The 15,747-nt window shown below is 47.8% G+C and overlaps 1 protein-coding gene and 1 pseudogene across 4 annotated transcripts in view; both read right to left on the bottom strand.

Moving 5' to 3' along the window:
* AP3B2 (adaptor related protein complex 3 subunit beta 2) overlaps positions 1–15,747 on the bottom strand; it is a 50,544-nt gene that overhangs the window by 30,930 nt on the left and 3,867 nt on the right. The window contains exon 1 of one of the 4 annotated variants that reach the window (XM_054531770.1): positions 9,465–11,213. The exons of 2 other annotated variants lie outside the window; for them this stretch is intronic. In XM_054531770.1, coding sequence (XP_054387745.1) covers positions 9,465–9,706 — 242 coding nt within the window. In that variant the 5' untranslated portion in view covers positions 9,707–11,213. Of the gene's footprint in view, positions 1–9,464; positions 11,214–15,747 lie in introns of those variants that run through there. One more of the 4 variants, XM_054531767.1, reaches the window with a different exon arrangement.
* On the bottom strand, positions 1,598–2,211 carry LOC100454203 (serine/arginine-rich splicing factor 9-like; annotated as a pseudogene).

Here is a 15,747-nt window from a genome sequence, read left to right as displayed (position 1 = left end):
GCATGGTCCTGCCGACACCTTGAGTTCGGACTTTTGGCCTCCAGAGCTGTGAGACAATTCATTTCTGTTGTTCCAAGAAACCCAATCGTGGTACTTTTTTTTTTTCAATTACTAAACTTTTTTTTTTTTTTTTAATTATACTTTAAGTTCTAGGGTACATGTGCACAACATGCAGGTTTGTTACATATGTATACATGTGCCATGTTGGTGTGCTGCACCCATTAACTCATCATTTACATTAGGTATTCCTCCTAATGCTATCCCTCCCTCCTCCCCCCACCCCACAACCAGCCCTGGTGTGTGATGTTCCCCACCCTGTGTCCAAGTGTTCTCATTGTTCAATTCCCACCTATAAGTGAGAACCTGCAGTGTTTGGTTTTCTGTCCTTGCAGTAGTTTGCTCAGAATGATGGTTTCCAGCTTCATCCATGTCCCTACAAAGGACACGAACTCATCCTTTTTTATGGCTGCATAGTATTCCATGGTGCGTATGTGCCACATTTTTTCTTTCTTTTTTTTTTTTTGTGAGATGGAGTCTCGCTCTGTCGCCCAGGCTGGAGTGCAGTGGCGCGAACTCGGCTCACTGCAAGCTCCGCCTCCTGGGTTCACGCCATTCTCCTGCCTCAGCCTACTGAGTAGCTGGGACTACAGGTACCCGCCACCACCACACCCAGCTAATTGTTTGTATTTTTAGTAGAGACCGGGTTTCACCATGTTAGCCAGGATGGTCTCGATCTCCTGACCTCGTGATCTGCCTGCCTTGGCCTCCCAAAGTGCTGGGATTACAGGTGTGAGCCACCGTGCCCAGCCATGACACATTTTCTTAATCCAGTCTATCACTGATGGACATTTGGGTTGGTTCCAAGTCTTTGCTATTGTGAATAGTGCTGCAATAAACATACATGTGCATGTATCTTTATAGTAGAATGATTTACAATCCTTTGGGTATATACCCAATAATGGGATCACTGGGTCAAATGGTATTTCTAGTTCTAGATCCTTGAGGGATCGCCACACTGTCTTCCACAATGGTTGAACTAGTTTACACTCCCACCAACAGCATAAAAGTGTTCCTATTTCTCCACATCCTCTCCAGCACCTGTTGTTTCCTGACTTTTTAATGATCACCATTCTAACTGGTGTGAGATGGTATCTCATTGTGGTTTTGATTTGCATTTCTCTGATGGCCAGTGATGATGAGCATTTTTCTAAACGTTTAAAATATATTTCTAAGCAGAATGGGCCAACTCAGTCACTGTAACTGTTGATCTCCACAGCAGAGCAACCCACAAAAACAGAACTGATTTTTTACCCATAATCAGGAATGAAAAATATACAACTTGTTTCTGAAGCAAAACCACAATTTCTGCAGTTTAAAATGTTTCACTGCTAATATGGCCCTGGTAGAAAGTTTGTAGTCTTTTTTCTTCTTTAAAAAAAAAAAAATTAAAACAATTTCCTAAGACGCTAAATCCTCAATCTGGAATGTAGATTCTGAGCACAAAGCAGCTCAGTTAACCTAAAAAATAAAGAAAAAATTCCCATCACCTGTCTCAGTAGCGCCTGAAAGGAGAGAAGTGGTGTGGGGAACCCCTGCTTTAGTATTCAGAGTCATGGCCCCTTGACCCAGACCGAGACCGTGAGTAGCCATAGCTGGTGCTTCTCTCAGGATAAACTCGGATGTAGGAAGTTTCACTATCATGAGAGAGGAATTTGGTGTCATCCAAGTTAGGCAGGGCATATTCCATGTCTTCTTTTCTGAGATACTCAACCATCCCCGCACCGTCCTTCTGCACATCGGCATAACAGACATCCCCAACTTCTCGCATGTGATCCTTCAGGTCCTGCCAGCTGCCTGATGGAGGAAGTCCTGAAACAAGAACTCGGAAATCAGATCTTCTTGCAGAAGGCCCATCCCTCCCACCACGGGGCCACCCACCCCGACTTCGGAAGTCCTGGAGAACTCCACACGAAGCCGACACTGGCCATAATCATAACTATTTCTTCCATAAATAGCATCCTCTGCATCTGGGGAGTCCTCAAAGCGCACGAAGGCGAAGGGCACAAGGCAGTGCCCATTCTTAAACTCGATCTCGCGGATGCGGCCGTACTTGTAGAAAAGGTCTTCCACGTCCTTCTCGCGCACTTTGGTCGGAAGGTTTACCACGTAGATGCGCTCGTCTGCCCAGCCCGACATCCGCACCGCCCAACGCCCCCTCCCCCCACCACCAGCCCCGCGCAGAGTCCCCGCGGGCTCTGAGGCGCTCAGCCGCACTGCATTGTGGGAACGAGGAGCAATTGTGGTACTTCTGTTACAGCAGTGTAGGAAATGAATGTGGCCAGGAACAGCCAGCCAGGAAAGAGGAGGAAGGGTTTGGGGTGGGAAAGTATGGACCCGGCTCAAGGAAAAGGACTAGTTGGATGGATAAGAAGGACCAGCGGAAAAGAGGCAGATGCCAAAACAAGAGCAGGGTGCCCTTGCCCTGCCTCCAATATGTTTCCAAGTCCTGACCTCTCAGACCAAACTGATTCCAGGGACTGGAAGGGTCCCAGAGACTCCATAGATGGCCTCACAACAAAAGCCAGACCTGTCACTGAACATTGAACAGCCATTCAAGGAAGTTATTAAACTCTAGTGGGATGAATAAAGATTTGAGTAAGTGATCCCTTGCACTTGGCTGAGAGGAATAAGGGTAGTGCTAAGCCAATAGACAGGTTTCTTTCTTTTTTTAGATCTCATACTTCATTTCAAAAAATTGAAATTTCAAAGGGAACATTTTGTCAAACTTAAGTGACAGCAAAATTCATCTGGAAAAAAAAAATCAGTAGGTAAGAACTCCAAAGAATATTTTGGGAAAAGGAGGAAACAATGATAGACAACTCACCCTCTTGGACTTCAAAACATAAAACCACGAGACGATGATAAAAGCTGTTTGGTACCAGGTTAAAAACCGAAGGTCAAAGGTCACGGGGGGAATTTCATAAAAGGTCTAACTTGATAAATTATGAACCAATAAGAATCTCCCCCCCGCCCCTGCCCCCTCCCCTCACCGCCCCACTTAAATAAATGCTATTGGGACAACTGCTTTGCAGCACTTTTTTTTTGTTTTTGTTTTTTTTTAGATGGAATTTTGCTCTCGTTGCCCAGGCTGGAGTGCAATGGCGCGATCTCGGGTCACTGGAACCTCTGCCTCCCGGGTTCAAGTGATTCTCCTGCCTCAGCCTCCCAAGTAGCTGGGATTACAGACATGCACCACCACGCTCGGGTAATTTTTGTATTTTTAGTAGAGACAGGGTTTCACCATGTTGGTCAGGCTGGTCTCAAACTCCTGACCTCAGGTGATCTCCCCGCCTCATACTCCCAAAGTGCTGAGATTACAGGTGTGAGCCACCGCACCTGGCCAGCAGCAAATAATTTAACTTGTATACATATTTCACCCCAAAATAAATCCCACATTTGCTTAACAGTTAAATTATTTTTAAATACAAAAGAAGGAAGGGAAGATTTTATTAAGGTCATAAAATTATTAGCAACAATATGGCTAGGTTTAATTTTTATTTGTTTTTGTTTTTCTTTTTTTGAGACGGAGTTTCGTTCTTGTTGCCCAGGCTGGAGTGCAATGGCGCGATCTCAGCTCACCGCAACCTCCACCTCCCACGTTCAAGCGATTCTCCTGCCTCAGCCTCTCGAATAGCTGGGATTACAGGCATGCACCACCATGCCCAGCTAATTTTTGTATTTTTAGTAGAGACGAGGTTTCTCCATGTTGGTCAGGCTGGTCTCAAACTCCCGACCTCAGTTGATCCGCCCACCTCAGCCTCCCAAAGTGCTGGGATTACAGGTGTGAGCCACTGCGCCCAGGCCTTTTTTTGTTTTTTTGTTTGAGACGAAGTCTCGCTCTGTTGCCCAGGCTGGAGTGCAGTGGCGCAATCTCGGCTCACTGCAGCCTCGACCTCCTGGGTTGAAGTGATTCTCGTGCCTCAGCCTCCCAAATAGCTGAGATTACAGGTGTGCATCTCCATGCCTGGCAAATTTTTTGTATTTTTAGTAGAGATGGGGTTTCGCCATGTTGACCAGGCTGGTCTCAAACTCCTGGACTCAAGTGATTTGCCTGCTTCGGCCTCCCAAAGTGCTGGGATTACAAGTGTGAGCCACTGTGCCAGGCCTAGGTTTAATTTTTAAACTTTGGTTAGAAACTAAATTTATGAGGAAAATAAGGCAACTATACTAGCTTCCTAGAACCACCATAACAAAGAACCACAGGCCAGGCATGGTGGCTCACACTTGTAATCCCAGCACTTTGAGAGACCGAGGCAGAAGGATTGCTTGAGCTCAGGAGTTGGGACCAGCCTGGGCAACATAGTCAGACCCTGTTTCTACAAAAATAAAAAAAATTAGCCAGGCATGGTGGCACGTGCCTGTAGTCACAGCTACTTAGGAGGCTGAAGTGGGAGGATCGCTTGCACCAAGATGTTGGAGGCTACAGTGAACTATGATTGTGCTACTGCACTCCAGCCTAGGCAACAGAGCAAGAACCTGTCTCTAAAAAAAAACAACCAAGAAGTACTACAGATGGTGGCTTAAACAACATAAATTTATTTGCTCACAGTTCTGGAGGCTGGAAGGCTGAGATTAAAGTGTCAGCAGGGTTGGTTTCTTCTATAGCCTCTTTCTTTGGCTCGTAGATGGTTCTTGTGATATTGTAAAGAAATATATATTTGGTCTCTACATCCCATTTCTGAGACAGAGCTCCTAAAACTCTTGATGACAGGGATGCTAGGAGAACTTCTGCTCTAATATGTGGTCTTCCACCCAGTTCCTCACACAGAGATCCTAAGACCTTTATAACTTCCTGAGTGAGAGGAACATCTGACATGGAAATCCCTTGGAATTTCCTGGGTGATAGAAGCATCTTTTGTTATCAGATGGTTGGAACTTTTTTCTTTTTTTCTTTTTTTTTTTTTTTGACACTGAGTCTTGTTCTGTTGCCCAGGCTGGAGTGATGCAGTGGGGGCAATCTCGGCTCACTGCAGCCTCCGCCTTCTGGGTTGAAGCAATTCTCCTGCCTCAGCCTTCCAAGTAGCTGGGACTACAGATGCCCACCACCACACCTGGCAAATTTTTGTATTTTTAATAGAGATGGGTTTCATCATGTTGGCCAGGCTGGTCTCGAACTCCTGACCTCAAGTGATCCACCCGCCTTGGCCTCCAAAAGTGCTGGGATTATAGGCGTGAGCTGCTGTGCCCAGCTGAGGGTTGAAACTTTCAATCCCAGTATTTGACCTCTGGGGAATGGGGAGTGGGGCTGATGGCTGAGTTGATCACATGGCCAAAGATGCGATCAATCATGAAGCCTTCATAAAAATCTAAGAGGACAGGGTTTGGAGAGCTTCCAGACTGTGGAACATGTGAAGGTGCCTGGAGGGTGCGGTGCCTGGAGAGGGCATGGGAGCTCTGCACCCCTCCTTCCATACCTCTCCCTATGCATCTCTTCATCTGGTGTTTGTCTCTATCCTTTATAATAAATGGGTAAATATAACTAAAGTTTCCCTGAGTTCTGTGAGCCACTCACAGAGTTGAACCCAAGGAGGGGGGCATGGGAACCCCTGATTTATAGCCAGTTGGTCAGAAGTATAGGTGACAACTTACCACTTGGAATTGGCATCTGAAGCAGAAGGCAGTCTTGTGGCACTGAGCCCTTAACCTAAAAAATCTAACACTAGATTGACTTGAATTAGAGAACACCCAGTTAGTGTCCGCTGGAGAACAGGTTGTTGGTGGGGAGAAATCTCCACCCATTTTTGTGGCCAGAGGTGAAGCACTCTCTGGTGAGTGGTGTGTATGAGAGTAGGAGAAACACACTTTGGGTTTTTCTGTCTCTTACAACCATCTTCTCTGTCTTCACATGGTCTTCCTTCTGCGTGCCTATATCCAAATTTCCTCTTCTTATAAAGAAATCAGTCACATTGGATTAGGGCCCCCCTTAATAACCTCATTTTAACTTAATCACCTCAAAGGTAACATTCTGAGGTACTGGGGGCTAGAACTTCAACATATGCATTTTGGAGGGACACAATTCAGCCCATAATAGCAACAAAAGGAAAAATATTTGGGATATGGTAAATTAAAGTTTAATATTCGAAATAGAGGCCAGGCGTGGTGGCTCACACTTGTAATTCCAGCACTTTTGGAGGCCAAGGTGGGCAGATCACTTAAGGTCAGGAGTTCGAGATTAGCCTGGCCAACATGGTGAAACCCCATCTCTACTAAAATTACAAAAATTAGCCGGGCATGGTGGCACACACCTGTAATCTCAGCTACTCAGGAGGCTGAGGCATGAGAATCGCTTGAACCCAGGAGGCGGAGGTTGCAGTGAGCCGAGATTGCGCCACTGCACTCCAGCCTGGGTGACAGAATGAGACTCCATCTCAAAAAAATAAAAAAAAGGAACGGATATACATGTATAAGGTCTCTCTCCAGCATTCACTGTCAGGGCTGCTACAAGCCCATCTGCCATCTGCATGCCCCTCCAGGTAGACACAGCCCTGAGCTCTTGCTCCCCGTTCCGTGCATGGAGCATGGGCTGGTATTCCTTGGCCAGATGCCCTTGTGCAGTGAACAATGTGGCTAACCATACTCAGAGGATGCAGAACTGGTGATCAAGAAGTGATCAGAGAATTGTTAATAAACCCATGAAAAAAATGTGTCTATAAATAGCTGATAGAGTTGTGTGAAACTGATGCACTCATATGTTGCCAAGACAATTCCAAAATGTGGTGAGCAGCTGTGTGTGGGGACTCGCACACACTAATTTCCCAGATGACACTCTGATAACCCACAGCTTTGACCCAGGCCCAAGAACCCAGCTTGAGAAATATCACAGTGATAAAAATTAAAAATCAGGCCAGGCACGGTGGCTCTCGCCTGTAATCCCAGCACTTTGGGAGGCTGAGGCCGGCGGATCACAAGGCCAGGAGATCGAGACCATCCTGGCTAACATGGTGAAACCCTGTCTCTACTAAAAAATAAAAATAAAAATTAGCCGAGTGTGGTGGCGGGTGCCTGTAGTCCTAGCTACTCGGTAGGCTGAGGCAGGAGAATGGCATGAACCTAGGAGGCGGAGCTTGCAGTGAGCCAAGATCACGCCACTGCACTCCAGCCTGGGCAACAGATCGAGACTCCGTCTAAAAAAATAAAAATCAGTATGTGCAAAGTTAGTCACAGACATGCAACATTTAGAAATGACAGAAAATCAGAAATTGGGGATAGCACTGTTAGGAGAGGAAAGGGCATGATAACAGTCATAAAGAGGCAAATGACTGCTGCTAATGCTGAGAAATGAGTGACGAATGCTGAGAGGAAGAGAAGAACCCGACAGAACACGTGCCTTAGTCACAGGGCTGCAGAAATGCGTGAGTACCTGACGTCAAACAAGAAGAGGAGCACTAAGAAAGTCACTATCCCAAGAATGGTAGAAACTGCTTTCCTAAAGAGATTTTTGATGGAAAGCAAAATAGAAAGATGATGCCTTCCAGCATTATCTGAGGCCCTCGCTATCTGTCATGTGAAGACAGAAGAAAATATCCAGCCCCATCATGTTATCTGAAACTCCCCCACCTGGGGGGATGCCCCCCAAATCAGAGGACACCTTCTACTCTCCCAGGGTCAGGCCAGGGCCAGAAGACATCACCCTCTTACCCTCCCAAACACAGACCAGACTGTGAGTTTCTTAGTGGGTAGGAGGCTGAGCTCAGGACACCTGGGGCGTGGGCATAGGTACAGACCATTGAGCTGGGTAGGCCTGGGCAGCACCGAGGGCCTAGGAACAATGACAGAGCTGGGCACCAGCTTCCCTGAGATATGAATGCACAACACTGCACACCAGGATCCTCAGTACGCACACCCCACAGACAACTACACATTGATACCACCCACATATACCTCAGACACTCCCATGTCCCCCGACAGACATACCTACACCTCACAGACAGCTCATACAAACATACCTACAGGCCTCGCAGACACCAGTAGAATCCATACATAAACCCACACACACCCACAACATCCTGCCTACACAACACCCAGAGAAACATACTCCCCCACATACAGACACCTCCCATAGAAAAACTCTACACACATAAACCACCCACACAACTCACCTACACACCTACAAACCCCCCAGACATATACCACCAGAAGACCTCTCCCCACTCTCCCACACCTTCATATAGACACACATATCCCATAATGTCCCCCACAGACATATATCACAAGACCTCTCCCCGCTCCCCCACACCCTCATAGAGACACACACACCCCACACATGTCCTGCCACACACACACACACACATGCCACATCACATCTAATACACAGACAACTTGGACCAAACTTGGCCTCTCCAGTCTCATTCACCAAAATGGTCAGTGGACTCCTATTTGAGATTTTTGATGATAAATGTAGGCTTCTAAGATCAAATATATCCAGCCCCAAAGGTCCTCTGATCTCCTTCTGAGGAGTCACCCTGGGACAGCTTTTCCCTGGGCTTCCGCGGAAGGAGGGCCAAGTTTGCCCAATCTCCTTTACCTCTGGGTATTCCCTTCCTCACCACACCCACAAATGCCACACACACCTGTCAAATGCACACACCCCAGGGCATCCTCCCCACCCAGCCTAGTGAGTACATTCCAGGCCCCTGAAGGAGAAGGGGAATGAAAGAGGGCAGGACCACTGGACCTAAAGCAGCCAGCACAGGCAAGACTGATTGTCGAATATACACTGACACAGACGCAGCCACCACCTGAGGTGAGACCGCCCTGGGCCTCTCGTCCTCACTCCCACCAGCTTCCGTTCCCAAGAGGCAGAGGCAGGGACTAAGGCACAACACCCTAAGGCCATGAAACTTTATCTCCCATAGTCAGATCCCCTTACGCTTCTGCGCTCACTCTGGCCTGACCCCTAGTCTGACCTAGCCTAAGGGACTCTTCTGGGGGTGGCTGGAGCCAGCCAGGGGGTCCGGCATGGCACTGGGGGTCAGTCATGCTCACCTCCCCTGATATATACCTCCCTGCCACCTCTTACCACCTAAGCTCCAGTCCACTGGCAGGCAGTGGCTGGCCAAACCCTGTCTGTGCTTTATCCTGTCCCCAAACCTCATCCAGAGCCCACTCCAGTGGGGGCCTGTGGGGAGAAAAGGTCAAGGTGGGACCTCAACCCTCAAATATTTCACTGTCCTCCTCCCCTCAGAGCCTCCAGGGAGTTAAGCCCCTCATCTCTCCTCACTCATACCCTCAGCCCCCATACCGTGTCCCTGACCACCTCCCTCCGCCCAGCCTGGACCCTAAATGCCAGCCTAAGCCTCCATCAGAGGAGGTGGGACCTGAAGGGGTCTGGGCTGAGATTGCAACTGCCCATCCCTGGCCTTCCTGGCTGTGTGGGTAGGGGGTTCCTGTGGGTTCCTCTATACCGTAGTGGCTGGCTCTGGCTCTGGCTGGCCTCTGGGCAAGGTCCTTCCAGAGATGCTTCTGGGGTCGTGTCTTCCTCCTGGGCCTGCAGCCACCGAAGCTCCTCAGGCTCCAAGGCCTGGTACCAGGGCGGGGGCCCACCTTCGGGAGCCAGCACAGGGCTAGCAGCCTCTTGATCAGCTCCACAGGCCCCTCTGACCCCGGGCCTCACCACAGCCCCCGGGAGCTGCAGGAATCGCTCCATCAGGTCCTTCTCCAGGAAGGGACTGAGCTGGCCAGGGCGCTGGGGCTCCTGTCACAGTCACCAGACGGCCCGCCCCCAAAACTTGGTAACCGGACACTGGCAGGGAGGGAGGCTCCGGTTTCCTCTTCACTGCTCAGAGACAAGGCCTCCAGAGGGAAAGAAGGGCAGGAACAGGAGACCAAGCCTACCCCTAGTTTCTGGACAAGTGACTACAGGGTCAGTGGAGTTGATAGAGAGATGAGAGATGCCCTCTTCAGCTCCAATTCCACCGCCACAATTAGACTTCAGCCTCCTGAGAAATCTTATATAACCTCTTCTCACTGACCCTAGGCATCTTAATCCTCACCTGCCTTTCCAGAGCCAATACTTGATTTATTCCTTCCCATCGACTTTCTCTTATCTCTACTTCCTCCTAGCACCCTCCCCCCCCGCAACCCCTGTGTCTATCCCTCCAACTGCTCTCACATCCTTGGCCCTCTTGTCCCACTGGTCTCCAATGCCACTGGCCTGCCAGTGGTGGGTGGCTTTTTTTTTTTTTTTTGAGATGGAGTTTCACTCTTATTGCCCAGGCTGGAGTGTAATGGCATGATCTCGGCTCACTGCAACCTCCGTCTCCTGGGTTCAAGCAATTCTCCTGCCTCAGCCTCCCAAGTAGCTGGGATTACAGGCATACACCACCACACTCAGCTAATTTTTGTATTTTTAGTAGAGATGGGATTTCTCCATGTTGGTCATACTGGTCTCAAATTCTCAACCTTAGGTGATATGCCTGCCTCAGCCTCCCAAAGTGCTGGGATTACAGGCGTGAGCCACCGCGCCCAGCCTGGTTGGCTTTATTCATTGTATTTGAAACCTCTTTGACCCTCAAGTCCCCATTCCCAGCCTTGCCCTTATGGCTTCTCTACCTGGTTCCCAAAAAAGGGAAAGGCTTTAGATGAAATCCCCTGCAGTTCCCTGCCCCAGACTCCCATCCATCTGCATTTATTTACTTATTTATTTATTTAGAGATGGAGTCTCACTCTGTTGCCCAGGCTGGAGTACAGTGGTGCCATCTTGGCTCACTGTAATCTCCACCTCCCGGGTTCAAGTGATTCTCCTGCCTCAGCCTCCTGAGTAGCTGGGATTATAGGCATGCGTTACCACAACTGGCTAATTTTTGTATTTTTAGTAGAGACGGGGTTTTGACATGTTGGCCGGGTTAGTCTCGAACTCTTGATCTCAAGTGATCTGCCCACCTTGGCCTCCCAAAGTGCTGGGATTACAGGCATGAGCCACTATACCCAGTCTCCATCCGCATTTATACTCTCCTCTCCTCCTGCCCTCTTCCCTCTGGGCAGAGCTGGTCCTCCCTGCTCCCAGGCTAGTCCTCCCACCCAGCTCAGTAAGCCTCCCCTCCCATCGCTCAACGTTCTGTACTTCTTCTCTTCTTTTCAGCCTCTCTCCCAACAATCGCTCCTTCCCATCAGCAGTTAAACTTGCTCTAGGCTCTCCCGCCTAATATCAATAATAAACAAAAATATGGAGTCTTACATTTTAGGAAACAACAAAAAAAAATCCAAAATAACAAAATAGACAAACTTCCTTGAACTGAGGTTCTCCTCTAGCAACTTTCTCTTTTACAGTCAAATTTCTTGAAAGCAAAATTCCCATTCACTGTTTTATCTACTTACCTCCTGTGTGCTCCTTTATTCATTTTAATCTGGCTTTAGATGCCGATTTAGAATTTGGGGTTGAAGGGTCATGATCTCTGCAACTTAACATGGTTCAACCAAAAAAGTATACGAATAGATGGTTAGATAAAGCAAATATGGTACGATGTCAATGACAGTTGAATCTAGATGGATGATATACATGTGTTCATTGTATTATTCATTTTATTTTTCTATATGTTTTAAATCATCCACAACAGAATGCTGGGAAAGAAATAATCTAGCTCGTGTTCTCCTTACTTTGCCAGAATTTGTCTCCCAGGGAAGGAGGTGGGGAATAGAGTAGAAAGGAATTGAGCTCTTCTTTGTCAACCAATGGTCATGATTTTTTTCCTTGTTTGATTTGACCTTAATGGGCATTGAAATTACTGACCACTCCCTCCTTCTTGAAATTACATTGTTTTCCTTCAGCCTTTAGTTCACCTCTTGGGTACCTTGAAACACTTTCCACTGTTCTCTGGTCACCTCTAATGTTGGTGTCTTCAGGGTTCAGACTTGTGCAGTGTCTGAACTCATTTTATACCTCCTCCCTGAGTTATCTTCACTTCTGTGGCTTTAATTGACATACATATGTTAATAATTCCCTAATCTCTCTCCTGGAACCCAAATCGTAATATCCAGCTACCTAATAGGGTAATATGTCCCTCAGAGTTTACAATCTCAATATGTCCAAAGCTGGGCTCAACATTAATTTTCCACAAATTTGCTTGTAGCATCTTTATTTCCAATTACACTGAATAACACCATCATCCATCCAGTTGCAGGAACTAGTAACCTGAGTAACATCCTTGTCAGGCCTGAGCCCAAGCTAAACCATCATATCCCCTGTGACCTGCATGTATATATCCAGATGGCCTGAAGTAACTGAAGAATCACAAAAGAAGTGAAAATGGCCTGTTCCTGCCTTAACTGATGACATTACCTTGTGAAATTTCTTCTCCTGGCTCATCCTGGCTCAAAAGCTCCCCCACTGAGCACCTTGTGTCCCCCTCCCCTGCCCGCCAAAGAACACCCCCTTTGACGGTAATTTTCCACTACCTACCCAAATCCTATAAAACAGCCCCACCCCTATCTCCTTTCGTTGGCTCTTTTTTCAGACTCAGCCGGCCTGCACCCAGGTGATTAAAAAGCTTTATTGCTCACACAAAGCCTGTTTGGTGGTCTCTTCATACGGACGTGCGTGAAATTTGGTGCCATGACTCGGATCAGGGGACCTCCCTTGGGAGATCAATCCCGTCCTCCTGCTCTTTGCTCCATGATAAAGACCCACCTAATGACCTCAGGTCCTCAGACCAACCAGCCCAAGGAACATCTCACCAATTTTAAATCAGGTAAGCGGCCTCTTTTTACTCTCTTCTCCAACCTCTCTCACTATCCCTCAACCTTTTTCTCCTTTCATTCTTGGTGCCATCTTTCAATCTCTCCCTTCTCTTAATCTCGGTTCCTTTTCTTTTCTGGTAGAGACAGGAAACGCATTTTATCTGTGAACCCAAAACTCCGGTGCCGATCACCGACTCAGGAAGACAGTCTTCCCTTGGTGTTTAATCACTGCGGGGATGCCTGCTTGATTATTCGCCCACGTTTCAGAGTTGTCTGATCACCGCAAGGACGACTGCCTTGATCCTTCACCCTTAGTGGCAAACACCACTTTTTGGGGGGGCAAGTACCCCCCACCCCTTCTCTCTGTGTCTCTACCCTCTCTTTTCTCTCCACTTTCCTGGGGGGCAAAGCACCCCCCACCCCTTCTCTCCGTGTCTCTATCCTCTCTTTTCTCTTCACTTTCCTGGGAGGCAAGCACCCCCCACCCCTTCTCTCCATGTCTCTATCCTCTCTTTTCTCTACCACTTTCCTGGGGGGCAAGCACCCCCCACCCCTTCTCTCTGTGTCTCTACCCTCTCTTTTCTCTGGGCTTGCCTCCTTCACTGTGGGCAACATTTCACCCTCCATTCCTCCTTCTTCTCTCTTTGCCTGTGTTCTCAAGAACTTAAAACCTCTTCAACTCACACCCGATCTAAAACCTAAATGCCTTATTTTCTTTGCAATGCCGCTTAACCCCGATACAAACTCGACAATGGTTCCAAATAGCCAGAAAACAGTACTTTTGATTTTTCCATCCTACAAGATCTAGATAATTCTTGTCGTAAAATGGGCAAACAGTCTGAGGTGCCTGATGTCCAGGCATTCTTTTACACATCGGTCCCTCCCTAGTCTGTGTTCCCAATGCGACTCATCCCAAATCCTCCTTCTTTCCCTCCCGCCTGTCCCCTCAGTCCCAACCCCAAGCGTCGCTGAGTCTTTTCAATCTTCCAATCTTCCTTTTCTACCGACACATCTGACCTCTCACCTAATCCCCAGAATGCTCCTCAGGTCGCTCCCCACCAGGCTGAATCAGACTCCAATTCTTCCTCAGCTTCTGCTCCTCCACCCTATAATCCTTCTATCACCTCCTCTCCCCACACCCTGTCTGGCTTACAGTTTTGTTCTGCGACTAGCCCTCCCCCACCTGCCCAACAATTTCCTCTTAAAGAGGTGGCTGGAGCTAAAGGCATAGTCAAGGTTAATGCTCCTTTTCCTTTATCCGACCTCTCCCAAATCAGTTAGCATTTAGGCTCTTTTTCATCAAATACAAAAACCCAGCCCAGTTCATGGCTCGTTTGGCAGCAACCCTGAGATGCTTTACAGCCCTAGACCCTAAAAGGTCAAAAGGCAGTCTTATTCTCAATATACATTTTATTACCCAATCCACTCCCAACATTAAATAAAACTCCAAAAATTAAATTCTGGCCCTCAAACCCCATAACAGGACTTAATTAACCTCGCCTTCAATGTGTACAATAATAGAGTAGAGGCAGCCAAGTAGCAATGTATTTCTGAATTGTAATTCCTTGCCTCCAATGTGAGAGAAACCCCAGCCACATCTCCAGCACACAAGAACTTCAAAATGCCTAAGCTGCAGCAGTCAAGCATTCCTACAGGACCTTCTCCATCAGGATCTTGCTTCAAGTGCCAGAAATCTGGCCACTGGGCCAAGGAATGCCTGCAGCCCAGGATTCCTCCTATGCCTTGTCCCATCTGTGCGGAACCCCACTGGAAATCGGACTGTCCAACTCACCCGGCAGCCACTCCCAGAGCCCCTGGAACTCTGGCCCAAGGCTGTCTGACTGACTCCTTCCCAAATCTTCTTGGCTTAGCAGCTGACGACTGACACTGCCCAATTGCCTTGGAAGCTTCCTGGACCATCACAGACGCTTTGGGTAACTCTTACAGTGGAGGGTAAGTCCATCCCCTTCTTAATCAATATGGAGACTACCAACTCCACATTACCTTCGTTTCAAGGGCCTGTTTCCCTTGCCTCCATAACTGTTGTGGGTATTGACGGCCAGGGCCAGGCTTCTAAACCTCTTAAAACTCCCCAACTCTGGTGCCAACTTGGACAATACTCTTTTATGCACTCCTTTTCAGTTATCCCCACCTGCCCAGTTCCCTTATTAGGCCGAGACACTTTAACTAAATTATCTGCTTCCCTGACTATTCCTAGGCTACAGCCACACCTCATTGCCACCTTTTCCCCCAGTTCAAAGCCTCCTTCACATCCTCCCCTTTCATCTCCCCACCTTAATCCTCAAGTATAGGACACCTCTATTCCCTCCTTGGCGACTGATCATGCACCCCTTACCATCCCATTAAAACCTAATCACCCTTACCGTGCTCAATGTCAATATCCCATCCCACAGCAGGCTTTAAAAGGATTAAAGCCTGTTATCACTCACCTGTTACATCATGGCCTTTTAAAGCCTATAAACTCTCCTTACAATTGCCCCATTTTACCTGTTCAAAAACCAGACAAGTCTTACAATTAGTTCAGGATCTGCGCCTTATCAACCAAATTGTTTTGCCTATCCACCCCGTGGTGCCAAACTCATATACTCTCCTCCTCAATACCTCCCTCCACAACCCCTCCACAACCCATTATTCTGTTCTGGATCTCAAACATGCTTTCTTTACTATTCATTTGCACCCTTCATCCCAGCCTCTCTTCGCTTTCACTTGGACCGACCCTGACACCCATCAGGCTCAGCAAATTACCTAGGCTGTACTGCCACAAGGCTTCATGGACAGCCCCCATTACTTCAGTCAAGCCCAAATTTCTTCCTCATCCATTATCTATCTTGGCATAATTCTTATAAAAATACACGTGCTCTCCCTGCTGATCATGTCCGGCTAATCTCCCAAACCCCAATCCCTTCTACAAAGCAACAACTCCTTTCCTTCCTAGGCATGGTTAGGTACTTCCACCTTTGGATACCTAGTTTTACCATCCTGACTAAGCCA

The sequence above is a fragment of the Pongo abelii genome, chromosome 16, assembly GCF_028885655.2.
Source record: "Pongo abelii isolate AG06213 chromosome 16, NHGRI_mPonAbe1-v2.0_pri, whole genome shotgun sequence".
Classification (NCBI taxonomy): Eukaryota; Metazoa; Chordata; class Mammalia; order Primates; family Hominidae; genus Pongo; species Pongo abelii.
The sequence above is the reverse complement of the archived record's forward strand: the minus strand, read 5'-3'. Positions and strand labels throughout refer to the sequence as shown.